Source organism: Agelaius tricolor, unplaced genomic scaffold (genome assembly GCF_023055355.1).
Source record: "Agelaius tricolor isolate 1412-34295 unplaced genomic scaffold, bAgeTri1.0.p SCAF_5, whole genome shotgun sequence".
NCBI classification, from domain to species: domain Eukaryota; kingdom Metazoa; phylum Chordata; class Aves; order Passeriformes; family Icteridae; genus Agelaius; species Agelaius tricolor.
The window spans coordinates 54,395,422-54,422,920 of record NW_027269265.1 but is presented as its reverse complement, the minus strand read 5'-3'; the positions used below and the strand labels follow the sequence as shown (position 1 = coordinate 54,422,920).

Genomic DNA, 27,499 nt, shown 5'->3' with positions numbered 1-27,499 from the left:
CCTGGATTCTCCAAGCACTGACTGCCCATCCACCCTGACCACAGCCAGGGGCCACATCCCACTGCCTGCCCAGCGTCCATCCATGGAGGTGACCACCGTGTCCCCATCTCCTGCCTCACCCACTGAAGGAGATCATCTCTGTGAGACAGATGTCACCAGCGTGGCTATACACAGTGTGACCCTGCTCATCGGCCTCTGTGGGCTGGCTGGGAACGGAGCTGTCATCGGCCTCCTCAGCCTGAAAAGCCGTAACTATCGCATCTTTGGCTTGGCTGTCATTGACTGCCTCTTCCTCCTCTTTGCGGTCCCCTCTGCCCTCCTCTTCCTGGTGGAGGACGTGTCCTGCTCTCCTATCCTGCCCGAGCTGTACCTGAGTTTCATCTTCCAGCTGTCAGTGGTGTCCCTGTACTGGGGGCTGTTATGGCTGATGCGCAGCAGTGACGTGTGGTCTATGGACAATTTCTGCAGGTTCTGCTGCCGCTGGGAGCTTCCTCTGCGCCTGTTGTGGGTGGTGGACATTGTCCAGGGCTGGGTCTTCTTTACTCTCTTCACTGTCATTCCCATGGTGACATTCCTGTGCCCATCACACCAGCAGGAGCACTGCAGGGCAGCTCTCATCTCCATGAACACCCTCATCCTGCTCCTCTTGGCTGCACCCGTGCTCATTTCCAGCACAGTCAAATTCATTAAGGCCAAGAGGGGCTCCCAGCAGCAGCAACACAAGAGGCGCGACATCGTTATCTTCATCATTGTGCTCTTCATTTTCATCCTCACCCTCTGGAATTTTCTGCAGCAGCTCGGTTACATTGTTGTGCCCTCCCAGGTTTTTTTCCTCCTCGCCTGCATCCACAACAGCATCAAACCCTCCATCTACTTCTTGGTGGGGTGGTCCTGGAGGCCCTGCTCCATGCAGTCCCTCCAACTCTCCCTCCAGAGGGTCTTTGAAGAGCCAGAAGAAAACACTGCCCACAGCAATGATCCTGCCAAGGACACGATGGTCTGAGCCTGGTGATCCCTTCCACTGCTCTGATGAAGGACTCCAGGAAGGTGGCTGAGGGGCAGTCCATGAGCCTCTTGATTAATCAATATCCACGGGATCACCCTCCCCATGGTGCTGTATTCCTGCAGGAGAAGGGAGCACGGGCATTGCCTTGGGTGATTTTTGTGGGATGCTCTGCAGGGAGCACATTGCAGCATGGCTTTCCTCCTCCCTCCTGGATCCACATGGCTCCAAGCAGTGCAGCTGGGCTCAGTGCTGTTCCCCAGCTCTAATCCCCATGGAATCACCCTCATGGCCTCAGCCCCAGGGAATGAACTCCCTCTCCTTTGGCTCAGCAGATGAGTTCCATGGTGTTTTCAGGGAGCTCTTGCCTGCAAAGAATGGGACACCTTCATCCCTGGGGACACACCCAGCACGGGGTGGCAGTGATTTCCCAAATCCCTGCAGGGCTGGTGCCTCTGGATGGCAGGAGAGGGGTTGGGATCACAGGGAGCATCCTTCCCCTTCTGTCCAGCAGAGCCAGCCCTGCATTCCCAGCTGATGGGAAGGGACACCAGGTAGGGCTGCAGAGCTGGGGAGGGACAGCAACATTCCCTTATCCTTTCCGTGGGAATTTGTCACATTCTTCAATTCCAGAACTGAATCCTTCTGAGTAAAGTCCAGGGTCGATAGGGAACTCCACTGAACTCCTGTGCCTGTATCCAGAAAGTGCATGGAATATGGAAATTCCCATCACCAGATGCCTGGACCATTTAATTGCACAGAAATTAGGGGGTTGTGCTGCTCTTCTGCAGAATGGGGCCATCCATCCTCTGGTTCCCCAGCATCAGTGTCCAGGGAAGCCCTTGAGCACCTCCAGCCTGAGCCTGGCCACCCTCAGGAGGAGCTGCACAGCCACTCTGCACAGCAGCTTCAGCCACAGTCCAGCCTGCCCTGATCTTTGTTATTCTGGAACCACCCCTCAATCAGATTTGGATTCCTGGTTTTTGTTTCTTTCCACTGTGGCAGTTCCTGCCCCAGAATTTGTTGAATAAACAACCACCAGACCACATTTCAGAGCCTGTCTCTGTTAAACAGTGTCCAAAATGGCTCATTTCCTTCTTTGATCCCATTCTAAAGCCTCTGGCTGGTTTGGGAGCAGGGCAGCTACCTGTCTCATACCAGAGCCCTTCCTAAGGCACATGCCTGCAATGGCTGGGATGATGTTGGCACTGCCAAGAGCTCCTGATTCCTCCTGGGAGACACCTGGGCAGCAGCCACAGCTCTTGCTCAGGGGGAAGTTGTCCCTCCTTTGCCCACTGCCTTAAATCCAGGGGAAACCAATGTGCCACTGCTTCTGGAAAGGGAAGTGAAAGGGAAAACCATGTGTGGAGTCAGGCTTTGGAGACACACTTGAGGTTAAACAGCTAAGGAGCATTTATTAACAGAGTTGTTAATAATTAACAGGAGAGACTTTGATATCTAAGAGGGTTTTTCTCTCCCTGACTCCCTTCTCCTGTCCATTGGAAAGACAAAACTTTCCATGGTGCAACCTCTTGCCCAGGGAAGAACAACTCAGCCAGGGCGTTTCTCCCAAGGCAAGTGCAGAAGGACCATTATACTTCCATGTACTTTTTCTGCTTCCCAGCACCATCCTTGTCTCCAGTGTCACCCAGGCCACTCCCTACCTGAGCTTCCTTTCAAAAGAGCAAGACTTTAAAGCAAAAGCTTTCCTGGTTGTCCCTGCCCATGGAAGAAGGGAGATGGAATGAGATGATCTCTACCGTTCCTTCCAACCTGTCCTGAGGTGCCTTTATGAGCTGAATTGTGTCCCCATTCACCTGTTAAGCCCAGAAATAGGTTTTGCCCATTTCAGACTGGTTCTTGAGCAAAGAGGGGGAGAGCAGATGCAGCAGTTTGTTTTCAGAAGCTGCGCTCACTCCTCCCCATTCCTGCTCCCAGACCGTGCTGTCTGCAGCACAGACATGCAACAGACAGATCTCCTTTGCTTTTGGTATTTTTTTAACTAGCTGAGGCTCAGAAGTTCCCTGGACTGTTGCTTTCCTTTTGCTTGGAACTGTTCAAACCTGCCCAGGACTGAAAACCCAGAAGAGCCCTGGGAGCTCACACCTGTGGCCCACTGGGGCCTGGGACGCGGCATTTTCCAGCACCAGGGGGACTGATAAGAGACTGAGTGAGCCAAACTACACTCCACAACAAGGACTTGCTGAATTTGCCACCTCTGCAGAACACCAAGGGATTTTATTGTCTAATATTGTTTTCATTTTTCATCCTTGTGAATACTTTGCTTGTTAAATAAAGAGGGTTTTTCAACTTTTCTTTGAGGGAATCTTATCCCGAACAAGTTGGGGGGGGGGGGGGGGGGGGCTGCTTGAATTTGTTTACTAGAGGAAGCCCGTTCAGAGGCTTGCTCCCAAATTTTCCCTAAACCAGGACACAACCCAAAGCATTCCATGAGGATTCCTCGTGTCACTCACTACCACCCCAGGCAGGAGTGCCCCTGCTGCACACAGCACCAGCCTGGCAGAGCTCAAGGAGCATTTGGACAATGCTCTCAGGCACAGCCTGGGATTCTTGGGATGTCCTGTGCAGGGCCACGAGCTCAACTCCATCAACCTTGTAGGTCCCTTCCAACTCTGGATATTTTATGGTTCTATGTTATGCTGAGGATCTTTCTTGATGATTCCACGTGATGATGACTCCACTGTGTTGTCCCTGTGCCCTGGCTCTGGCACAAAAGCCGCAAAAGCCCTCTGCAAGGCAACACTACCAGAGGAGGTGAATTCCTTGGCACAGCTCCCAGCCAGGAAGTGAATCAGAGGGAGGGCAGAGCTCTTGGCACAGGTGAGCAGGAGAGAGGTGCTGGCGGCAAAGACAGAGAAGTCAAACGCCCTCAGCAAGAGCCAGTGCCCAAAATCAGCAGTGAAGAAGGGGAAGGAGATGACAGGAGCAGCAGGAGCAGGGCACAGAGCTTCCCTGGGAGCTGTTTCCATGGGCAGCACAGGAGCCTGGCCATCAGGGCCAGAGCAGAACAGGTCAGGCTGAGCACTGAGAAGAGGCAGCTCAGCACCAAGGCCATGGGCACCAAAGAGCAGCAATGGAGGGGGGCAGTGAGCAGGAAGGAGAGCAGCCAGAGCAGGGCACACAGAGCATGGGGAAGCACTGCGAGCAGTGGCAGGGCCAGCAGGACACGCGAGGACAAACAGAGCTGTCACAGCACTGAGGGCTGTCAGACAGGAGACAGCGGCAGTGAAAGCCAAGAGGATGGGCACCTTCAGCCCAGCTGTCACACCCCACGAGCCCAGCTGCTGGCAGAAGCTCTCTGGGACAGAAAATAGCCCCAGGGGGATGATGATGGAGAGCAGGAAGGTGAAGCCAGCCATGGCCAGGCTGAGCACATAAGGGGTGATGGGGCTCCTGTGGATGCAGAAGCTGAGGAGCCAGAGCACAGCCCCATTCCCACCATTCCACACAGCCACAGCAGCAGCAGCAGCAGCAGTGGGACAGGCACTTTGCTCCACTGCCTGTGGTCACACTGGCTCCAGTTGCCGTGGCTCTCCTCATTCCAGCTCCCCTTGGATGCCTTCCCACCGGGCTGGCTCCAGCAGGCAGGGCTGGCTCCCTCCGTGGCAGGGGACAAAGTGCTCATGGTGACACCTCTGCTGCTTCTCCTGCCCTCACACAGCTGGAGGGGTGACACACAGAGACACCAGAGCAACGCTGCTGTCCCCCAAACGTGGCTTTTCCCATCTTTTCCCAGCCACAGCTTCCATGTGCAGCAGCACAGGCAGGGCTGAGGGACAGGACAGAAGGCAAGTAGGATGTGGGAGCCTGGTCTGGGCTGCCTGGCACAAAAGCCAGGCAGATACCTCCTTCCTGGCTGTGGACAGGACACAGCTGGAGGAGGAAAACAAGTGGAGAAGGAAGGAATTGCCCATGGAGATGTCACAGAGCAAATGACTTTGGGATGGATCTGAGCTGGACTCTCAGGTGTCAGTTGATGTCACTGAGCTGATGGATTCCTTCAGCAGGACACTCGTTTCAATATTCCCTCCCTTTTCCCACACTGTTTATAGCTTTCAATTCCCTACAGACCTCAGTTCTGCCCCCAAAATCAATCACCAGGTTCCACCCAATGAGGGGGCCCTGATTAAGGTGGAAGAGAAGAGTCTGACCTTGTTTCCTCTGGCAGCCTGCAGAACTTCCCCGCAGCGCACTCCCCTCAGCTCCCAGCCTCCAGCTGCTGTCCCTGGGCCGGGATCTGCAGGAGCTTCCCTGGAATGGTCCCTTGGGAAAGGGGAGCGCGGCCCGCGGGGTGAGCCCGAGCGGCGCCCGGCGCGGGCTCTGTCCCAGCTCCTGCCACAGCCCCTGCTCTCCGTGCTGCCTCGTGTTCCCCAGGGCTCTCACACACAGGCAGCTGCCTCAGAGCTGCCACGGGCTCAGGCCTCTGCTCCTCAGCTGCTCTTCACTCTGCCCGGGAAATGAGCAACAGCAGAGAGCCCCAGCAACCACACCTGTGCCCAAAGCGCTTTGGCTCCATCTCAGCTTCTGTTCGATTTTATAGCAACCTCAACCCCAAAATCTTGTCTTTTGAACTGCCTGAACTTGCCCCCTGCCATCCCCTGACGTGGATCCTTATGACCCTGAACTACAAATGTCCTGTCAACTTTGATTACTGGTTCAAATCTAGTTTTCCCCCTTGTATACCACAATATCAGTGGTACTTTACCTTCACCACACTAAGATTCATGCACTATTAAATTCTGTGTGTGAGCTGGAGCACTGGAACACCCCAGAGGGATGATTTGGGATTTCAGCAATGGCATCTCTTCTGAGAAGAGGCAAATCCATGCTGCTCTCTTGGCTTTAATCCTTAGAAAGTTGCAGGTTTCATCTGAGTCATCCTCTACACTCCATTGGGAGTCTGACAGTAGCCTACAGTGAATTCCAAGGAATTCCTAGAAAGCTGAGGTGAGATGATTCCCACCCAGGCTGACCTGTGCCTCAGGGATCTGGGATGCTCCTCCTGGAAACTGCTGGCCCTGGGACCAGAACTGTCACCTCTCTTCCTGCTGACACCTTGTTTGTGTCCCCAGCTATGCAATCTCACATCCCCTCACCAGCCCAACCCTTTCAAGGGCAAACACTTCATCATCCAAGAGCTGATGGAGCTCCAGGAGAGTTGGAGAGGGACTTTGGACAAGGGCATGGAGTGACAGGACAAGGGGGAATGGCTTCCCACTGACAGAGGGTTGGGTCACATTGCATATTGAGAGGAAATTCTTCCCTGTGAGGGTGCTGAGGCCCTGGCACAGGTTGCCCAGAGAGATGGGGTCAGGTAAAAACAAACACAAGGGCTCCCATGTCTGAGGAGGGGGAGGATGAGCCCCAATGAAGGGCTGGAAAAGGGATCACAGCACCCCAAAAGCTGGTCCCTGATAGCTTTCATTGCATCATCAAGGGGATTGACAGTAATCAGGGTGGGCTCTAAGTGCTGCTGACCTGGCTGCAAGCAACTGAGTGCTGTCCTTCCCATGGGCTGTGTGAGCCTGCATTGCAATGACAGAAATGGGAATTCTCAGCTCAGTTTGTTTTCTTGGGGCCAGGGAAGGTTTTGGCAATGATCCCGGACTTATTCCCAGAATGGGAGGTGTTTCTGAGAAGCGCCCAGATGCTTGCACAGTGCTGTGAGCACTTCCAGCACTGCCAGCAGCATTCCAGCACCACCAGCCCCACCAGCAGCTCTCTGCTGCTGGAGGGACAGTGACCCCTCAGGGTAGATAAATGAGGGATGGTAGAAAGCTGCAGAGAGAGGGGAAGCATTTGGAGAACGTCCCATTTGGAAAAGAGTTTCTAATCAGGAGGAAATGAGGAGCCATCCAAAGAAATCTGCATGTCGGGCAACATCCGCTATGGCAAGGAAAAAAGGTCAAGACAAAAAACTCACAGGAAGGGAAATTCTTACGTAGCCAAAGATTAAATTTCCGACTCTCCCACCAAGCCTTGCAAAACAACACCAAGACAGGGCACAGAGAGGAGCCAGCAGGACGGGAATGGGGGGCTCCTGGTGACCTGGGCACTTTCTCCTTCATGTCCCTGACCTGCCAGGAGCCGCTTGAGGACATGGATCCCAAAGGAGCAAGAGGTACCAGGAAGCGCCGCTGATCTGCACAGAGCCCTTTGCCTGCTGCTGCCCCCCAGGGAACAGGTCAGTGGAATGTTGGCCTTCCTCCCTAGCCCACCTTCCTCTCCTGCAGCAGCTGCTCTGTTCCTGCCACCCTCTCCCGCTGACCCCAGGGGCCTCCCCAGCTCCCCCCTCATGTGCCCTGAGCTTTCCTTCTGCATCTCCTGGTGAACATCCAAACCTTTTCCTAATCCAAAATTCCCACCACCCTCCTCCCCTGCACATCTCACTCCTCCCCACTGAATCCTTCCCACTGCAGGCAGCTGCTGAGGAGCCACATGGTCCATCCCTGGATTCTCCAAGCACTGACTGCCCATCCACTCTGACCACAGCCAGGGGCCACATCCCACTGCCTGCCCAGTGTCCATCCATTGGGATGAGCATCATGTCCCCCCTGACAACTCATCCACTGAAGGGCATGATCTCTGTGAGACAGATGTCACCGATGTGTCCATACACAGTGTGACCCTGCTCATCTGCCTCTGTGGGCTGGCTGGGAACAGGGCAGTTCTTTGAGTCCTCAGGTTCCGCATCCACAGGGACACCATGAAACCCATCACTGCCTACATCCTTGACCTGGCCATCATCAATTTCCTCTTCCTCATCCTCATGGTCCCCTCCACGCTGCTCTTCCTGCTGGAGGATTTCTCCTGCTCCTCCATCATGCCCCCAGCATCCATACGCTTCCTTTTCCTCCTCTTCCGGATGTTCCACAGGGTAGGGCTGTACCGGCTGACGGCCATCAGCATCGAGAGGGGCAGGTCCATGCTCTGCCCACTTGGGCTCTTCTGCCACCTTCCCCAGGACCTCTCATGGGTGGTGGTCAGTGCCGTGCTCTGGGCCCTTTCCATCACTGTCATCGCTGCCATTTCTGCGGTGAATTCCCTGTGCCAGTCACAGGAACACAAGCTCTGCCAGGGGGCTCTCATCTCCCTGTACATCCTCAACTTCCTCGTCTTTGCTCCATCCATGGTCATTCCCAGCACAATCCTCTTCATTCACTTCAAGGCTAGCTTCCAGCAGCAGCAATCCAAGAGGCTTGACATCATTGTCTTCCTCGCTGTGCTCCTCACTCTCCCCCTCAGTCTCTGGAATTTCCTGCAGCAGCTCGGCTACACCACTGTGTCCCCCCGGCTTGTTCTCCTGTTGGCCTGCATGCACAGCAGCATCCACCCCTTTCATCTACATCTCAGTAACAAAGTGCTGGAGGAACTGCTCCATGGGGTCCCTAAGGGAGTGCCTCCAGAGGGTCTTTGAGGAGCCAGAAGGGAGCACTGTCCCCAGTAATGATGCCACCAGGGACACGGGGACCTGAGCCTCTTGAACCCTTCAAGTGCCCCCATGCAGGACCATGGGGCAGGGACTTAGGATCACCCTCCCACCCTTATTCCTGCAGGGAAAGGGAGCAGAGGCTGTGACAGGGGCCATGTGGGAGGCATGCTCTGCACAGAGCACATTGGAGCATGGATTTGCTTCTCCCTCACAGGTCCTAGAGCACTTTACCCCCAAAAGAATCCTTCCCAACACGGCTGTGACCCCAAAATTCCCCCTGGCACCTGATTCCTGCATCCCACTGAGCTCTGATACCAATAAACAGCACCGTGAACCCTGAGCTGCCTTTGACCTCCTCTTCCAGCACTTCCTGGCTTCCTCTGGCTGCTGCTGCCAGCCTGGAATGTGGCTGGAGGGAGGGAACAGAGAGGTAGTTAGCCAGGAATTTTGTGACCGTTTTGAAATTTCATAATGAACTCTGTTTAATTAGTCAAGGCATATTTGACTGTGGATTTTAGCTGATTTTGATTTAGATCTGTGTTGGCTGAGTGTCAGTAGAAAACTCAATCAACCCATACCCATAGAGAACTTACTCAATAGAGGGAGAACAAAATTCAATAAATAATTTTGCATGGTTATCATATAACTAGAAATTAATTACACATCACAGAATAAGAATAATATCTTGAGATAATAAGGAACTCAGAGGCCTATACACACCAAAAGTCTTGATAATAAATTGGAAGAGATAAATTGTAATGGCAATAAGGGAGCCATTTCCCAGGCTTGTGCACCTAAGAAAACTTACAAAAAGGGAATTGTCTAACCAGGACATCAAATCTGATAAATTATTGTTTAGCTGGAAAAAAGAAAAAACTGGGTTATACATTAATCTAAGAGAGACAGCATATTCTGGTAGTAAGTAAAAGAAACAAAAAAACTATATCATGATGTAAAATATTGGGAGCACTTTTGAGAGTATCTATCAAAGAATATTGGATATTATAAAGCATAAAAATGCCTGGAAATTGTTGTTTATTTGAACCTGTCTATGGCAAATAAATTTCCACTATGTTCACAATTTTGACTCAAAATTGTTATTAGGCTAACACGCTTTTGCTGTCAGACTTAAAATGTCTTGGTTTCAGAGGGGACACAGCCATGGCTTGTGCTGCCTGGAGCAACCATGATCCCCAGAGCTGGGCTGGCACGGACACGATGGCCCAGGGGCTCAGCATTCCCCACCCCGAGTGCTCTGTCAGTGTCACAGCAGAGATCTCCCCAGAGATCTTTACTTTTCAATTTTGTCAGCCAGGAGCAAAGGTGTCTCTGCCTTCAGAAATTCTTCCTCTCCACTGCCTGCAGCTGCTCCCTCAGCAGGCTCAGGTGGTGCAGCAGCAAGGAGAGGAGGAGGCCGTGCTCCTCAGCACAGCCACCCCCTTCCAGGAGCAGGGTGACACCTGTGCTTGTCACCATGGGCTCCACGGGGCATCACCCCCCTCCCTGGGGCTTCCCTGAGGTCACCAGCCCCACCACACCCACACCTTCTCTCCAGCCCCACCACACCCCACACCTTCTCTCCAGCCCCACCACACCCCACACCTTCCCACCACATCTTCCCAGCAGCTCCATCATGTCCCAGCCCTCCCACACCACCCTCCCATCCCACTCCCCATGCAGCCCACCCACCTCCCATCCTTCCCATCCCTCCCAGCCCCGTGCCTGAGGCTCCAGTCCCTCCCCACGGGCTGCTCACCCCAGGTTGCCCTGGAAGCCTTTGGGGCCGTGTTTCTCTTGGAGATGCCCCTCCCCAGCTCCATCCCTGGTGTCCAGCCCCCCAGCCTCCTTTGGACACAAACAAGAGGCACTACAGGGATGGCTTGGAGTGCCCAGGGTGAACCTTTTGAAGGCCTTTCATCAATGCCTCCTTTTATTCTCTTCACCTGGTCTGGCCTCTGTTCTAGGGAGCCAGCCCAAGGCATCAGACACACAGGGGCTGGAGGGGCCAGGAGGGCTCTGGGTGCCACCAATCCCAAATCTCCCACGGGACAGCAGCAGAGCCCAACAGGCCACACCTGCAGCCAGGGAGTGGCCAGGGACTGGGAACCCATCGGGATGGCATGGCATGGCAAGGCATGGCATGGAGAGTGGGGTGGTGATAGGCATGAGATGTGATGCCAACATCAGACAGAATATAGTCCCTAACACCAACCCATGTTGTTACCAAGGGAAGTATTGGGCAGCAGGACACGCAGAAGGATCTCTCCTTATTTCTGTGTGTGTTGTGAGACTTTACAACAGTGTTTTTATCCTTTATAACCATAATAGACAATAAATGTTTTTCTTATCTAGTACATAAACACCATTTTCCTAGAACTCATTTCCATGCATCCACTTCCTGCTGGGCATCCTTTGATGCTCCTGGAGGATCGTTCAGAGGAGTCTTAGGTGGGTGTATTAACTGAGTGCTCTGATATTAAAGGTGACCTTGCTTTGACCTTGCTTTTCCTTTGGCCATGCACGGTTGCTTATTTTTCAGAACTTGCCCCAAAACCACTGCAGGCCTCCTAAAATTTTTCACCACTGGCTCCAGGCACATTCATCATCCTGTGTAGTCCTGCAGAGTACATTGGAGCTGGGGGGCTTTTCTCCTCCCTCCTGGACCATAGAATCCTGTGGCCAGGAGGAACAGGGACACTGCCGGGGTCCCAGGTGAAGCACGGGAGGAGTGGGATTGACAGGAGAAAAAGTCAGCCCTGGGTGGGTTCGGGGGTGTCAGAGCAGGCTGGAGGGGTCAGGAGAGGGTCAGAGGGGGCTGGAGGGGGTCTGGATGCTGGCAAAGCCAGAGGAGAGCAGAGCCTGACAGGCCACCCTCGGAGTGGGGGAGCGGCTCCATCTGGGAAACCTGTGGGATGTGATAGGATGGGGTGAGGATGGAGAGCAGGGTGGGAATGGGGTGCAGAGATTGGGATAGGATAGGATAGGATAGGATAGGATAGGATAGGATAGGATAGGATAGGATAGGATAGGATAGGATAGGATAGGGACCAGCTCAGCTCTGCTTCCTTGGGCCGTGGAGAGGCTTTGGCAATGACCCCAGAGCTCTTCCTGGAACAGGAGTTGTTTCTGAGAAACAAGCAGCTGACTCAGCAGCACTTCCAGCACTGACAGCATTCCAGTGCCACCAGCACCACCAGCATGCCTCTGCTGCTGGAGGGACAGTGACCCCTCAGGGAAGAAAAACAAGGAGTGGTAGAATCTTATCAGGAGAGGGAAGGCAGTTGGAGAAAAGGACATTCTGCAGGGAAGCAATGCTTCTCATCAGGAAGAACTGTGGAGTCATTTGGAAAATATTTCATTTGAAGCTTCTGACAAAAGCCACTTCTTCTGTAGCAAAAAAAAACCCCTTGGTAAAGAACGCTGAGGAAGTGAAATTCTGATGTAGCCAAAGCTGCAATTTCCAACTTCCCCCATGACTCCACGGAGCCCTGGGGAGCAACACCAGGGCAGAGCACAGAGAGGAGCCATCAGGACAGGAGTGAGGAGCTCCTGGTGACCTGGGCACTTTCTCCTTCATGTCCCTGACCTGCCAGGAGCCGCTTTAGGACATGGATCCCAAAGGAGCAAGAGGTGCCAGGAAGCGCCGCTGATCTGCACAGAGCCCTTTGCCTGCTGCTGCCCCACAGGGAACAGGTCAGTGGAATGTTGGCCTTCCTCCCTACCCCACCTTCCTCTCCTGCAGCAGCTGCTCTGTTCCTGCCACCCTCTCCCAGTGACCCCAGTGCTCTCTCCAGCTCTCTCCCTCCTCTGCCCTCTGCTTTGCTTCTGCATCCCCTGACAAACAGCCCAACCCTCCCACCTTCCTCTCACACCCCATAATTCCCACTGCCCTCCTCCCCTGCACATCTCACTCCCCCTCACCGAATCCTTCCCACTGCAGGGAGCTGCAGAGGAGCCGCATGGTCCATCCCTGGATTCTCCAAGCACTGACTGCCCATCCACTCTGACCACAGCCAGGGGCCACATCCCACTGCCTGCCCAGCGTCCATCCATGGAGGTGACCACCGTGTCCCCATCTCCTGCCTCACCCACTGAAGAAGATCATCTCTGTGAGACAGATGCCACCACCGTGGCCATACACAGTGTGACCCTGCTCATCTGCCTCTGTGGGCTGGCCGGGAATGGGGCTGTCTGCCGCTTCCTTTGCTACCCCTATTCATCCATGAAGAGCACCAACCGCTGGATCCTCGTGCTGACTCTTCTGGACTTCCTCTTCCTCCTCATTCTGTTGCCCTCCCCTCTGCTCTTCCTGGTGGAGGACGTGTCCTGCTCTATCATCCTGCCCCTGCAGTATGTATGGTTCCTCTTCCAGGTGCCACTGGTGTCATACACCTTTTGTCTGTACACACTGACATTCGTCAGCATCCTGAGGTGCAGGTCCATCCACTGCCCGCTCTGGCTCTGCTGCCACCGTCCCCAGCACCTCTCATGGGTGGTGCATGCCCTGCTTGGGGCCTTCCTCATCACTCTCATCGCTATCTTTGCCACCATGATTTCTCTGTGTTTCGTCCAGCAATCTGAGCACTGCTGGGTGTCTCTCATCTCCATGCACGCCTTCAACCTTCTCCTCTGTACCCCCTTCCTGCTCATTTCCAGCACAATCCTCTTCACTCATTTCAAGCCTGGCTCCCAGAAGCCACAACCCAGGAGGCTTGACATTGTTATCTGCCTCATTGTGCTCTTCACTCTGCCCCTCAGCCTCTGGAACTTACTGGAGTACCTCGGCTACACCATTGTGCCCTCCCAGGTGGCTTTCCTGCTCACCTGCATCCACAGCAGTGGCAAACCCATCATCTACTTCTTGGTGGGGAGGTGCTGGAGGCCCTGCTCCTTGGGGTCCCTCCAGCTTTCCCTCCAGAGGGTCTTTGAGGAGCCAGAAGGAAACACTGCCCACAGCCATCATCCTGCCATGGACACAGTGCTCTGAGTCTGTTGATTCCTCCTGCTGCACTGCTGAAGGACCCTGGGACCGTGGCTGAGAGATTCCTTGAGTCTCCTGATCAATAAATACCCACAGGATCACCCTGCCTGTGCTGGTGCATCCCCAGCCCCTTTCCAGGCCGCTCTGGGCTCTGATCCATGCTTGTGAGGCCTCAGCCTGGAGGAGCAGCCCCTGGGCTCAGCTCCTGTGGTGCTGATCAGAAACACCCTCTGCTCCCAGGAGCTGCTGCTGTCCAACGACCTCCTGGGCTTTTATCAACAGCCTTGGAAATTACTGGACTGCCCTGGATGCCACAGCATCCCTGCTCTGCCACTGTCACAGGAAGCTGCCGGCCCCAAGCGTGGCCAGGGTGAAGCATTGCTGGCAGTGACGCCCATCCCTTGGGGCCCTGGGAGCAGCGGCCCCAAAGGAGACCCTTGGAGCTCTCCCGGGCCCAGCAGCGCTGAGCAGGAGCTCCCTGGCACCGGGGCCTCTCCCAGCTGGGATCTCTCCCGTCTGCTGCCCTCGGCTGATCCCCGAACGCCCACGGCTCCTGGGCCCAGCCCCCCAGGGCTCCAGGCCCAGCCCTTGGCACAGGCAGGAGATGCAAAGGGATCCGCAGGGAGCATTTCACTGCCTGCCAGGGCAATTGCTCACAGGGACCTTGCACTGACTCTGCCTGCCTGCCTGGCTCTGTGCACACACGTCTGCATCTGCTCTGGCAAATGTGCCAGAAATGCTGCTCTCCCAGCTCTCTTAGTGCCTGAGACATCTGACTGGGGCAGGCCTGGAAGCAAGGATCAGGCATAAATAAGGTTAAATGCTGCTAAGTGATATTCCTCTGCTGAATGGCTCAGTTTAAGGTGTAACTGAAGTGCTGTTAAGTTGGAGTGCTCTAAAGCTTTTAAGCCATTTTCCTTTTAATCCTTACCCTCGCTGTCCTTTTGTCACCTGGCCTTGCACTCACACACAAACACACACACAGGGACAGCACTTTGGTGTGCTGGTGCTTAATATTAAACCTTTTTTTTACTGATTTCCTTGCTGGTGCTTTTGTGCCTTCACAAATTCTTCCTCTGCCCTGGCTTTGGCCTCCCTCAGCAGGCTGGGATGGTGCAGCTCCATGGGGAGAAGGCGTCCGTGCTCCTCAGCACAGCCACCCCCTTCCAGGAGCAGGGTGACATCTGTGTTTGTCACCATGGGCTCCATGGGACATCAACCCCCTCCCTGTGGCTTCTCTGAGGTCTCTGAGCTGGGGGTGTTCAGCCTGGAGAAGGGAAGGCTTCAGGGAGACCTTAGAGCCCCTTCCAGGCCTAAAGAGGCTCCAAGAAATGGAGAGGCTTTGGACAAAGGCCTGAAATGACAGGACAAGGGGGAATGGCTTCCCACTGCCAGAGAACAGGGTTAGGGGCAATATTGGGAAGAAATTCCTCCCTGTGAGGGTGCAGAGGTCCTGGCACAGGTTCCCAGAGATGCTCTGCGCCCCCCATCTCTGGAGGTGTTCCAGGCCAGGCTGGATGGGGTTTGAAGTAGCCCTATCTTGTGGAAGGTGTCCCTGCTTGCAAAGGGGTGAGATCAGGAAAAGGCAACCACAAGTATTCCCAAGACTGAAGAGGAGGAGGAGGAGCTCTGCTGAAGGGCTGGAAGGGACACCACAGCACCCCAACATCTGGACTCTATTGGCTTTTATTGCATCCTCAAGGCTACTGACAGTAAGAAATGTGGGCTCTGATGCTGATAACCTGCTGCAAGCCTGTCGTGGTTTGGCACGGGCCGTTCACTCGCCTTCTCCTGCTCTCAGCTGGGCAGAGGAGAGGGAAACAAAACTTATCAAAGGAATCATGAGTTGAGATGAGAACTGGGAGAAAAAACACTCTTTGCAAAAAAACGGGTCAAATTTTCTGGTATCAAGTAAATTTATTGTTAACAGATTCAGAAGATGGTAATGAGAAGTAAAATAATGCTTTAAATCAACTTTTTTTCCCTCAGCCCCTCCATCTTGCCCATTGACAATGCAGGGAGACAGGGCACGGACGTCCTTCACCAGCTTTGAAGCACTGCCAATAAAACACCATTTACCTGGAAAAATCTGGGTTATCCATTAAACAAAGAGAGACTGCATATTCTGGGAATAATTAAAACAAACAAAACATTGATATCATTATATAATATCTTGGGAGCACTTTGGGGAGTATCTATAAAAAATCTTGGATATTATAGTGTATAAAAATGCCTGGAAATTGTTGTTTCTTTGGACATATCTATGGCAAATAAATTTCCAAGATGTTCACAATTTTGACTCAAAATTGTTATTAGGCTAACACGATTTCCTGTCAGACTTCAGTGTCTTGGTGTCTGCAGGGACACAGCCATGGCTTGTGCTGCCTGGAGCAACCATGATCCAGAGCTGAGCTGGCATGGACACAATGGCCCAGGGGCTCAGCATTCCCCACCCCGAGTGCTCTGTCAGTGTCACAGCAGAGATCTCCCCAGAGATCTTTACTTTTCAATTTTGTCAGCCAGGAGCAAAGGTGTCTCTGCCTTCAGAAATTCTTCCTCTCCACTGCCTGCAGCTGCTCCCTCAGCAGGCTCAGGTGGTGCAGCAGCAAGGAGAGGAGGAGGCCGTGCTCCTCAGCACAGCCACCCCCTTCCAGGAGCAGGGTGACACCTGTGCTTGTCACCATGGGCTCCACGGGGCATCACCCCCCTCCCTGGGGCTTCCCTGAGGTCACCAGCCCCACCACACCCCACACCTTCTCTCCAGCCCCACCACACCCCACACCTTCCCACCACATCTTCCCACCAGCTCCATCATGTCCCAGCCCTCCCACACCACCCTCCCATCCCACTCCCCATGCAGCCCACCCCCCTCCCGTCCTTCCCATCCCTCCCAGCCCCGTGCCTGAGGCTCCAGTCCCTCCCCACGGGCTGCTCACCCCAGGCTGCCCTGGAAGCCTTTGGGGCCGTGTTTCTCTTGGAGATGCCCCTCCCCAGCTCCATCCCTGGTGTCCAGCCCCCCAGCCTCCTTTGGACACAAACAAGAGGCACTACAGGGATGGCTTGGAGTGCCCAGGGTGAACCTTTTGAAGGCCTTTCATCAATGCCTCCTTTTATTCTCTTCACCTGGTCTGGCCTCTGTTCTAGGGAGCCAGCCCAAGGCATCAGACACAAAGGGGCTGGAGGGGCCAGGAGGGCTCTGGGTGCCACCAATCCCAAATCTCCCACTGGACAGCAGCAGAGCCCAACAGGCCACACCTGCAGCCAGGGAGTGGCCAGGGACTGGGAACCCATCGGCATGGCATGGCATGGCATGGCATGGCATGGCATGGCATGGCATGGCATGGCATGGCATGGCATGGCATGGCCTGGGGAGTGATGCCAAAATCAGATGGAATGAAGTTCTGTCTGAAGAAGTCCTAACCCCACCTTATGTCGTTACCAAGGGAAGTATTAGGCAGCAGGACATGCAGAAGGAGCTCTCATTATTTCTGTGAGTGTTGTGAGATTTTACAACCGTGTTTTTATTCATTATAACCATACATAGACATTAAAAAGTTTTTCTTTTCTAGAGAACACCTTAAACATAAAGGTAAATACCGTTCTCCTAGAACTAATTTCCCTTCATCCACTTCCTACTGCGAGTCCTCTGATGGCCCTGGAGGGTCATTAAGAGGGGTCCCTGGTGTTTGTATTCACTGAGTGCTGTGATATCTTAGGTGACCCTGCCCTGAACTTTTCCTTTGGCCATGTGCTCTTGCTTCTTGTTACAGAACTTGCCTCAGAAATAATGCCAACCTCCTTATCTGTTTCAGCTCTGGCTCCAGGCACGTCTATCACACAGGGTCCACGCCTTCACATATTTTTATCTATTTGCCCAGTTAGTCTTCAGGCAACGTCAGGAGAGTTGAAAATGTTTATTCTCTCTTCTTTATCAATCCTCTGCTCACCAGCACACCCTCCCTCCTCCCTCTCCCATCCCACCATTCCCACTGGCCTCTTCAGCTTCACGTGTCACTCCTCCCCACTGAATCCTTCCCACTGCAGGCAGCTGCTGAGGAGCCACATGGTCCATCCCTGGATTCTCCAAGCACTGACTGCCCATCCACTCTGACCACAGCCAGGGGCCACATCCCACTGCCTGCCCAGCGTCCATCCATGGAGGTGAGCACCGTGTCCCCATCTCCTGCCTCACCCACTGAAGGAGACAATGTCTGTGTTATCGATGTCACCGATGTGGCCACACACAGTGTGACCCTGCTCATCTGCCTCTCTGGGCTGGCTGGGAACGGGGCTGTCATCGGCCTCCTCAGCCTGAAAAGAGGGAACACTGGCTTCTTTGACCTGGCTGTCATTGACTTCCTCTTCCTCCTCTTTGCGATCCCCTCTGCCCTCCTCATCCTGATGGAGGATGTGTCCTGCTCTCCTGTCGTGCCCTTCATGTACATGAACTTTGTTTTTCAGTTGTCATTGGTCTCCTACTACTGGGTGCTGTTCAGGCTGATGAGCAGCATCCCTGTGTGGTATATGCACAACCTCTGCAAACTCTGCTGCCACTGTGACCTTCCTCTGCGCCTGATGTGGGTGATGGACACTATCCCATACTGGGCCATCTTGGCTCTCTTCACTCTCATTCCCACAGTGACATTCTTTTGCCCATCACAAGAGCAGGAGCACTGCCGGGCAGCTCTCATCTCCATGTACACCCTCATCCTGCTCCTCTTTGCTGCACCCGTGGTAATTTCTGGCACAATCAATTTCATTCATTCCAAGCGAGGCTCCCAGCAGCAGCAGCAGCCCAAGAGGCGCGACATCGTTATTGTCATCACTGTGCTCCTCACTCTCATCATCAGCCTCTGCAATTTCCTGCAGCAGCTCGGTTACATCGCTCTGTCCTCACAGGTTGTCTTCCTGCTCACCTGCATCCACAGCAGCATCAAACCCTTCATCTACTTCTTGGTGGGGAGGGGCTGGAGGCCCTTCTCCAAAAAGTCCCTCCAGCTCTCCCTCAAGAGGGTCTTTGAGGAGGCAGAAGAAAACACTGCCCACAGCGATGATCCTACAATGGACACAGTGGTCTGAGCCTGCTGATCCCTTCCACTGCTCTGATGAAGGACCCCAGGAGACCCCAAGGAGGCTGAAGGTTTCCTTTAATCTCCTGATTAATCAATATCCACGGGATCACCCTCCCCATGGTGCTGTATTCCTGCAGAACAAGGGAGCAGTGGCATTGCCTTGGGTGATTTTTGTGGGATGCTCTGCAGGGAGCACATTGCAGCATGGCTTTCCTCCTCCCTCCTGAATCCACATGGCTCCAAGCAGTGCAGCTGGGCTCAGTGCTGTTCCCCAGCTCTATTCCCCATGGAATCACCCTCATGGCCACTGCCCCAGGGAATGAACTCCCTCTCCTTTGGCTCAGCAGATGAATTCCATGGTGTTCTCAGGGAGCTCTTACCTGCAAAGAATGGGACACCATCATCCCTGGGGACACACCCAGCACAGGGTGGCAGTGATTTCCCAAATCCCTGCAGGGCTGGTGCCTCTGGATGGCAGGAGAGGGGTTGGGATCACAGGGAGCATCCTTCCCCTTCTGTCCCGCAGAGCCAGCCCTGCATTCCCAGCTGATGGGAAGGGACACCAGGTAGGGCTGCAGAGCTGGGGAGGGACAGCAACATTCCCTTATCCTTTCCCTGGGAATTTCTCACATTTATTCATTCCAGAATTAAATCCTTCTGCACAAAGAATGCCTCCTTTGAACCCTTGTGCCTCTGACCAAAAAGTGCTTTTAACATGGATATTCCATCACCAAGATGCTTGGACAATTTAATTGCACAGAAATTAGGGGGTTATGCTGCTCTTCTGCAGAATGGGGCCATCCATCCTCTGGTTCCCCAGCATCAGTGTCCAGGGAAGCCCTTGAGCACCTCCAGCCTGAGCCTGGCCACCCTCAGGAGGAGCTGCACAGCCACTCTGCACAGCTGCTTCAGCCACAGTCCAGCCTGCCCTCATCTTTGTCATTCTGGAACCACCCCTCAATCCGATTTGGATTCGTGGTTTTTGTTTCTTTCCACTGTGGGAGTCCCAGCCTCAAAATTTGCAGAATAAACAACAACCAGGTTTCCCTGCAGAGTCTGACCCTGGTGAACAGTGTCCAAAATGGCTCATTTCCTTCTTTTACCCCATTCCAAAGCCTCTGGCTGCTCTGGGAGCAGGGCAGCTACCTGTCTCATACCAGAGCCCTTCCTAAGGCACGTGCCTGCAATGGCTGGGATGATGTTGGCACTGCCAAGAGCTCCTGATTCCTCCTGGGAGAGACCTGGGCAGCAGCCACAGCTCTTGCTCAGGGGGAAGTTGTCCCTCCTTTGTCCACTGCCTTAAATCCAGGGGAAACCAACGTGCCACTGCTTCTGGAAAGGGAAGTGAGAGTGAAAACCATGTGTGGAGTCAGGCTTTGGAGACACACTTGAGGTTAAACAGCTAAGGAGAATTTAGTAACTGAATTGTTAATAATTAACAGGAGAGACTTTGATATCTAAGAGGGTTTTTCTCTCCCTGACTCCCTTCTCCTGTCCATTGCAAAGACAAAATTTTCAACGGAGGAACCTCTTGTCCAGGGAAGAACAACTCAGCCAGGGCGTTTCTCCCAAGGCAAGTGCAGAAGGACCATTATACTTCCATGTACTTTTTCTGCTTCCCAGCACCTTCCTTGTCTCCAGTGTCACCCAGGCCACTCCCTACCTGAGCTTCCTTTCAAAAGAGCAAGACTTTAAAGCAAAAGCTTTCCTGGTTGTCCCTGCCCATGGAAGAAGGAGAGATGGAATGAGGTGATCTCTACCGTTCCTTCCAACCTGTCCTGAGGCGACTTTATGAGCTGAATTGTGTCCCCATTCATCTGTTTAGCCCAGAAATAGGTTTTGCCCATTTCAGACTGGTTCTTGAGCAAAGAGGGGGAGAGCAGATGCAGCAGTTTGTTTTCAGAAGCTGCGCTCACTCCTCCCCATTCCTGCTCCCAGACCGCGCTGTCTGCAGCACAGACATGCAACACACAGCTCTCCTTTGCTTTTGGTATTTTTTGAACTAGCTGAGGCTGAGAAGTTCCCTGGACTGTGGTTTTCCTTTTGCTTGGAACTGTTCAAACCTGCTCTGGACTGAAAACCCAGAAGAGCACTGGGAGCTCACACCTGTGGCCCACCAGGGCCTGGGACGCGGCATTTTCCAGCACAAGGGGGACTGAGAAGAGACTGAGTGAGCCAAACTACACTCCACAACAAGGACTTGCTGAATTTGCCACCTCTGCAGAACAGCAAGGGATTTTATTGTCTAATATTGTTTTCATTTTTTATCCTTGTGAATACTTTGCTTGTTAAATAAACAGGTTTTTTCCACTTTTCTCTAAGGAAATCTTTTCCCAAACAAGTTGGGGGGGGGGGGCTGCTTGAATTTGTTTACTAGAGGAAGCCCATTCAGAGGCTTCCTCCCAAATTTTCCCTAAAGCAGGACACAACCCAAAGCATTCCATGAGGATTCCTCGTGTCACTCACTACCACCCCAGGCAGGAGTGCCCCTGCTGCACACAGCACCAGCCTGGCACAGCTCAAGGAGCATTTGGACAATGCTCTCAGGCACAGCCTGGGATTCTTGGGATGTCCTGTGCAGGGCCACGAGCTCAACTCCATCAACCTTGTAGGTCCCTTCCAACTCTGGATATTTTATGGTTCTATGTTATGCTGAGGATCTTTCATGATGATTCCACGTGATGATGACTCCACTGTGTTGTCCCTGTGCCCTGGCTCTGGCACAAAAGCCTCAAAAGCCCTCTGCAAGGCAACACTACCAGAGGAGGTGAATTCCTCTGCACAGCTCCCAGCCAGGAAGTGAATCAGAGGGAGGGCAGAGCTCTTGGCACAGGTGAGCAGGAGAGAGGTGCTGGCGGCAAAGACAGAGAAGTCAAACGCCCTCAGCAAGAGCCAGTGCCCAAAATCAGCAGTGAAGAAGGGGAAGGAGATGACAGGAGCAGCAGGAGCAGGGCACAGAGCTTCCCTGGGAGCTGTTTCCATGGGCAGCACAGGAGCCTGGCCATCAGGGCCAGAGCAGAACAGGCCAGGCTGAGCACTGAGAAGAGGCAGCTCAGCACCAAGGCCATGGGCACCAAAGAGCAGCAATGGAGGGGGGCAGTGAGCAGGAAGGAGAGCAGCCAGAGCAGGGCACACAGGAGCTTGGGGAAGCACTGCGAGCAGTGGCAGGGCCAGCAGGACACGCGAGGACAAACAGAGCTGTCACAGCACTGAGGGCTGTCAGACAGGAGACAGCGGCAGCGAAAGCCAAGAGGATGGGCACCTTCAGCCCAGCTGTCACACCCCACGAGCCCAGCTGCTGGCAGAAGCTCTCTGGGACAGAAAATAGCCCCAGGGGGATGATGATGGAGAGCAGGAAGGTGAAGCCAGCCATGGCCAGGCTGAGCACATAAGGGGTGATGGGGCTCCTGTGGATGCAGAAGCTGAGGAGCCAGAGCACAGCCCCATTCCCACCATTCCACACAGGCACAGCAGCAGCAGCAGCAGCAGTGGGACAGGCACTTTGCTCCACTGCCTGTGGTCACACTGGCTCCAGTTGCCGTGGCTCTCCTCATTCCAGCTCCCCTTGGATGCCTTCCCACCGGGCTGGCTCCAGCAGGCAGGGCTGGCTCCCTCCGTGGCAGGGGACAAAGTGCTCATGGTGACACCTCTGCTGCTTCTCCTGCCCTCACACAGCTGGAGGGGTGACACACAGAGACACCAGAGCAACGCTGCTGTCCCCCAAACGTGGCTTTTCCCATCTTTTCCCAGCCACAGCTTCCATGTGCAGCAGCACAGGCAGGGCTGAGGGACAGGACAGAAGGCAAGTAGGATGTGGGAGCCTGGTCTGGGCTGCCTGGCACAAAAGCCAGGCAGATACCTCCTTCCTGGCTGTGGACAGGACACAGCTGGAGGAGGAAAACAAGTGGAGAAGGAAGGAATTGCCCATGGAGATATCACAGAGCAAATGGCTTTGGGATGGGTCTGACCTGGACTCTCCAGTGTCAGTTGATGTCACTGAGCTGATGGATTCCTTCAGCAGGACACTCGTTTCAATATTCCCTCCCTTTTCCCACACTGTTTATAGCTTTCACTTCCCTACAGACCTCAGTTCTGCCCCCAAAATCAATCACCAGGTTCCACCCAATGAGGGGGCCCTGATTAAGGTGGAAGAGAAGAGTCTGACCTCGTTTCCTCTGGCAGCCTGCAGAACTTCCCCGCAGCGCACTCCCCTCAGCTCCCAGCCTCCAGCTGCTGTCCCTGGGCCGGGATCTGCAGGAGCTTCCCTGGAATGGTCCCTTGGGAAAGGGGAGCGCGGCCCGCGGGGTGAGCCCGAGCGGCGCCCGGCGCGGGCTCTGTCCCAGCTCCTGCCACAGCCCCTGCTCTCCGTGCTGCCTCGTGTTCCCCAGGGCTCTCACACACAGGCAGCTGCCTCAGAGCTGCCACGGCCTCAGGCCTCTGCTCCTCAGCTGCTCTTCACTCTGCCCGGGAAATGAGCAACAGCAGAGAGCCCCAGCAACCACACCTGTGCCCAAAGCGCTTTGGCTCCATCTCAGCTTCTGTTCTATTTTATAGCAACCTCAACCCCAAAATCTTGTCTTCTGAACAGCCTGAACTTGCCCCCTGTCATCCCCTGACGTGGATCCTTATGACCCTGAACTACAAATGTGCTGTTAAACTTATATTTCTGTTTCAAATGTGGTTTCCCCACTTCTATACCACAATTTAAGTGGCACCGGACCTTCACCATTCAGTCTCCAAGAAGATTCATGCAAGAATAAATTCTGTGTGTGAGCTGGAGCACTGGAACACCCCAGAGGGATGATTTGGGATTTCAGCAATGTCATTTCTTCTGAGAAGAGGCAAATCCATGCTGCTCTCTTGGCTTTAATCCTTAGAAAGTTGCAAGTTTCATCTGAGTCATCCTCTACACTCCATTGGGAGTCTGACAGTAGCCTACAGTGAATTCCAAGGAATTCCTAGAAAGCTGAGGTGAGATGATTCCCACCCAGGCTGACATGTGCCTCAGGGATCTGGGATGCTCCTGCTGGAAACTGCTGGCCCTGGGACCAGAGCTGTCACCTCTCTTCCCTGCTGACACCGTGTTTGTGTCCCCAGCTATGGCATCTCACATCCCCTCACCAGCCCAATCCTTTCAAGGGCAAACACTTCATCATCCAGGAGCTGATGGGGCTCCAGGAGAGTTGGAGAGGGACTTTGGACAAGGACATGGAGTGACAGGACAAGGGGGAATGGCTTCCCACTGACAGAGGGTGGGGTCAGATTGGATGTTGGGAAGGAATCCTTCCCTGTGAGGGTGGTGAGGTCCTGGCAAAAGTTGCCCTGAGGGATGGGGTCAGGCAAAAACAAATGCAAGAGCTCCCATGTCGGAGGAGGAGGAGGATGAACCCCAACAATGAACTGGAAAGGGGATCACAACACCCCTAAACCTGGCAATTGACAGTAATCAGGGTGGGCTCTAAGTGCTGCTGACCTGGCTGCAAGCAACTGAGTGCTGTCCTTCCCTTGGGCTGTGTGAGCCTGCATTGCAATGACAGGAATGGGAATTCTCAGCTCAGTTTGCTTTCTTGGGGCCAGGGAAGGTTTTGGCAATGATCCTGAAAATCAACCCAGAATGGGAGGTGTTTCTGAGAAGCAGCCAGATGCTTGCACAGTGCTGTGAGCACTTCCAGCACTGCCAGCAGCATCCCAGCACCACCAGCCCCACCAGCAGCTCTCTGCTGCTGCAGGGACAGTGACCCCTCAGGGTAGATAAATGAGGAATGGTAGAAAGCTGCAGAGAGAGGGGAAGCATTTGGAGAATGTCCCATTTGGAAAAGACTTTCTAATCAGGAGGAAATTTCATTCAAAGAAATCTGCATGTCAGGCTACTTCCGCTATGGCAGGAAAAAAAAGGTCAAGACAAAAAACTCACAGGAAGTGAAATACTGACGTAGCCAAAGATTAAATTTCTGAGTCTCCCGCCATGCCTTGCAAAACAACACCAAGACAGGGCACGGAGAGGAGCCAGCAGGACGGGAATGGGGAGCTCCTGGTGACCTGGGCACTTTCTCCTTCATGTCCCTGACCTGCCAGGAGCCGCTTTAGGACATGGATCCCAAAGGAGCAAGAGGTACCAGGAAGCGCCGCTGATCTGCACAGAGCCCTTTGCCTGCTGCTGCCCCACAGGGAACAGGTCAGTGGAATGTTGGCCTTCCTCCCTACCCCACCTTCCTCTCCTGCAGCAGCTGCTCTGTTCCTGCCACCCTCTCCCGCTGACCCCAGGGCCCTCCCCAGCTCCTCTCTCTTCTCCTGTGCATCCCGTCTGTGTCCTAACACTGAAATGGGCCAGAACAAACTTTCTAACACAGTGCAAAGCATGAGGAAGCAGGAATTCTTGACCTGTACAGGACACAGAGGGATCTCTCCTTGTATTGTGTGTATGGTGAGGCTTTACAACAGGGTATTAATCCATTAGAACCACATGTTGGCATTAAAAAGTTTTTATTTTCTAATACATAAACACCATTTTCCTAGAACTCATTTCCATGCATCCACCTCCTCCTGCCAGTCCTTTTATGATCCTGGAGGTTTATTAAGCAGGGTCTCTCTGGTGGTCATATTCAATGAATGCTGCCATATTAAAGGTGCCCTTGCCTTGAACTTTTCCTCTGGCCATGCACTGTTGCTTCCCCCAAAACCACTGCAGGCCTCCTTATCTGTTTCTGCACTAGTTCCTGCCATGTTTGTCATCCTGTGTGCCAGCCTTCACATCCTGTGAGAAACAACCACCCACTTTTTTAAATTTTAAATAGTTAATAAACCTTAACAAAAAATGCAACAAAAGGACTGAATAATCAGAAGCAGGCCTGGGAGCTTCCCTCATGGCTGCCCACCATGTGTCTGGCTGATCTTCAAGATGGATCCTTCACCTCTGATACCCTGGGGGTTGCATCAGCTAAACCTGGCCCCTCCCAAAGTCTGTCACTCAGCCCTTCTTTGTGTTTATTGCTGGAGCCTGCTTTCTTGCAACTTGACTCGAGGGTGAGGTGTTCTCATGCTGCACCTGTTCCCCCCCCAGCAACAAGCTTTTGTACACACCTTCTTTCTACCTGTCCTAGATGACTCAGACTCTCTGAGGGAAACAGGACAGAGGGGAGAGAAGGGGACTATGGGGTGAACGGGGGACATCTAAACAGCAGACTACAATAACATAATTATATATCAATCAAGCTTCTCTTAATAATCACACAGTATTCATCCCTTAACTGTGAGAGCCAATCATCTCATTATCCATCTATAAGACATCCTTTAAAATTTTGGCCATTTTACTTTGGAACAACTTCAGAAAAACTGAAAATGTTTATTCTCTATGTTATTTATCAGCCTCTTTCTAACCAGACCAACTCTTCCACCTCCCTCTCCCACCCCACCATTTCCACCGCCCTCCTCCCCTGCACATCTCACCCCTCCCCACTGAATCCTTCCCACTGCAGGGAGCTGCTGAGGAGCCTCATGGTCCATCCCTGGATTCTCCAAGCACTGACTGCCCATCCACTCTGACCACAGCCAGGGGCCACATCCCACTGCCTGCCCAGCGTCCATCCATGGAGGTGAGCACCGTGTCCCCTCTTTTCACCTCACCAACTGACACACCTGCTCACTGTGAGATCAATGTCTCCAGCGTGGCCATGCACTTTGTGACCCTGCTCATCGGCCTCTGTGGGCTGGCTGGGAATGGGGCTTTCCTCCGGCTCCTGCACGTTAATCCCAACACCGACTTCGTCTTCAACCAGGCCATTACCGACTTCCTTTTCCTCATCTTCATGGTTACCTCAACCCTGTTCTTCCTTGTGGAGGAAATGTCCTGCTCTGCTATACTGCCCCTGATATATTTGAGCTTTCTTTTCTATCTGTCGCTGTTCACCTACACCATGGGGCTGTACCGGCTGATGTTCATCAGCATTCAGAGGTGCAGGTCCATCCTCTGCCTGTTTTTCTGTGGTTGCCAACTTCCTGAGCGCCTGGTGTTGATGATGATGACTATCCTGTTCTGGGTCCTCCTGTTTGTTGTGACCGCTGTCAATCCCACGGTGACTTCCCAGTGCCAGTCACACGAGCAGGAGCAATGCCAGGTGGCCCTCACCTCCATGTACGCCCTCAACCTCTTCCTATTTGCTGCACCCATGGTCATCTCCAGCACAATCCTCTTCATTCATCTCAAGACTGGCTCCCAGCAGCAGCAGCAACACAAGAGGCTCGACATTGTTATCGTCCTCATTGCCCTCCTCAGTCTGCCCCTCAGTCTCTGGTTTCTTCTGCAGCAGCTCGGTTACATGGCTGTACCCTCCCAGGTGGTTTTCCTGCTCACCTGCATCACCAGCAGCATCAAACCCTTCATCTACTTCTTGGTGGGGAGCTGGAAGAGAGACTGGTCCATGAGGAGCTGCTGGAGACACTGCTCCATGGAGAGCTGCAGGAAGCACTCCTCCATGCAGTCCCTAAGGAAGGCGATCAAGAGGGTGTTTGAGGAGCCAAAAGAAAACACTGCCTCTGGAAATGATCCCACCATGGACACACTGCTCTGAGCCTGTTGATCCCTTCTACTGCACTGCTGAAGGACCCTGGGACAGTGGCTGAGAGATTCCTTGAGTCTCCTGATCAATAAATACCCACAGGGTCACCCTGCCTGTGCTGGTGCATCCCCAGCCCCTTTCCAGGCCGCTCTGGGCTCTGATCCGTGCTTGTGAGGCCTCAGCCTGGAGGAGCAGCCCCTGGGCTCAGCTCCTGTGGCGCGGATCAGAAACACCCTCTGCTCCCAGGAGCTGCTGCTGTCCAACGACCTCCTGGGCTTTTATCAACAGCCTTGGAAATTACTGGACTGCCCTGGATGCCACAGCATCCCTGCTCTGCCACTGTCACAGGAAGCTGCCGGCCCCAAGCGTGGCCAGGGTGAAGCATTGCTGGCAGTGACGCCCATCCCTCGGGGCCCTGGGAGCAGCGGCCCCAAA

At 53.7% G+C, this 27,499-nt stretch overlaps 4 protein-coding genes and 2 pseudogenes across 4 annotated transcripts; 4 read left to right on the top strand and 2 right to left on the bottom strand.

The window, feature by feature from the left end:
- The first annotated feature begins 69 nt into the window (after positions 1 to 69).
- Positions 70 to 27,171, top strand: LOC139590568 (proto-oncogene Mas-like). Its single transcript, XM_071428282.1, has 4 exons — positions 70 to 88; positions 12,050 to 12,149; positions 24,585 to 24,684; positions 25,985 to 27,171. The coding sequence occupies exon 4, from the start codon at positions 26,096 to 26,098 to the stop codon at positions 27,074 to 27,076; it is 981 nt and encodes a 326-aa protein (XP_071284383.1). The 5' UTR covers positions 70 to 88; positions 12,050 to 12,149; positions 24,585 to 24,684; positions 25,985 to 26,095; the 3' UTR covers positions 27,077 to 27,171.
- LOC139590561 (mas-related G-protein coupled receptor member X1-like) lies at positions 73 to 2,051 on the top strand. Its single transcript, XM_071428274.1, has one exon. It carries the CDS (start codon positions 83 to 85, stop codon positions 1,001 to 1,003), a length of 921 nt encoding a protein of 306 aa, XP_071284375.1. The 5' UTR covers positions 73 to 82; the 3' UTR covers positions 1,004 to 2,051.
- On the bottom strand, positions 3,646 to 4,649 carry LOC139590641 (mas-related G-protein coupled receptor member A1-like; annotated as a pseudogene).
- On the top strand, positions 7,215 to 10,641 carry LOC139590570 (proto-oncogene Mas-like). Its single transcript, XM_071428283.1, has one exon. It carries the CDS (start codon positions 7,731 to 7,733, stop codon positions 8,439 to 8,441), a length of 711 nt encoding a protein of 236 aa, XP_071284384.1. The 5' UTR covers positions 7,215 to 7,730; the 3' UTR covers positions 8,442 to 10,641.
- LOC139590575 (mas-related G-protein coupled receptor member D-like) lies at positions 12,397 to 15,411 on the top strand. The gene has a single exon (XM_071428289.1). It carries the CDS (start codon positions 12,508 to 12,510, stop codon positions 13,441 to 13,443), a length of 936 nt encoding a protein of 311 aa, XP_071284390.1. The 5' UTR covers positions 12,397 to 12,507; the 3' UTR covers positions 13,444 to 15,411.
- On the bottom strand, positions 21,144 to 22,148 carry LOC139589546 (mas-related G-protein coupled receptor member A-like; annotated as a pseudogene).
- Positions 27,172 to 27,499: the final 328 nt, after the last annotated feature.

Excerpts from the sequence above, each read along its gene's own strand:
- LOC139590575 (XM_071428289.1), top strand. The coding sequence starts at position 12,508 with ATGGAGGTGACCACCGTGTCCCCATCTCCTGCCTCACCCACTGAAGAA.
- LOC139590568 (XM_071428282.1), top strand. The coding sequence starts at position 26,096 with ATGGAGGTGAGCACCGTGTCCCCTCTTTTCACCTCACCAACTGACACA.
- LOC139590561 (XM_071428274.1), top strand. The coding sequence starts at position 83 with ATGGAGGTGACCACCGTGTCCCCATCTCCTGCCTCACCCACTGAAGGA.
- LOC139590570 (XM_071428283.1), top strand. The coding sequence starts at position 7,731 with ATGAAACCCATCACTGCCTACATCCTTGACCTGGCCATCATCAATTTC.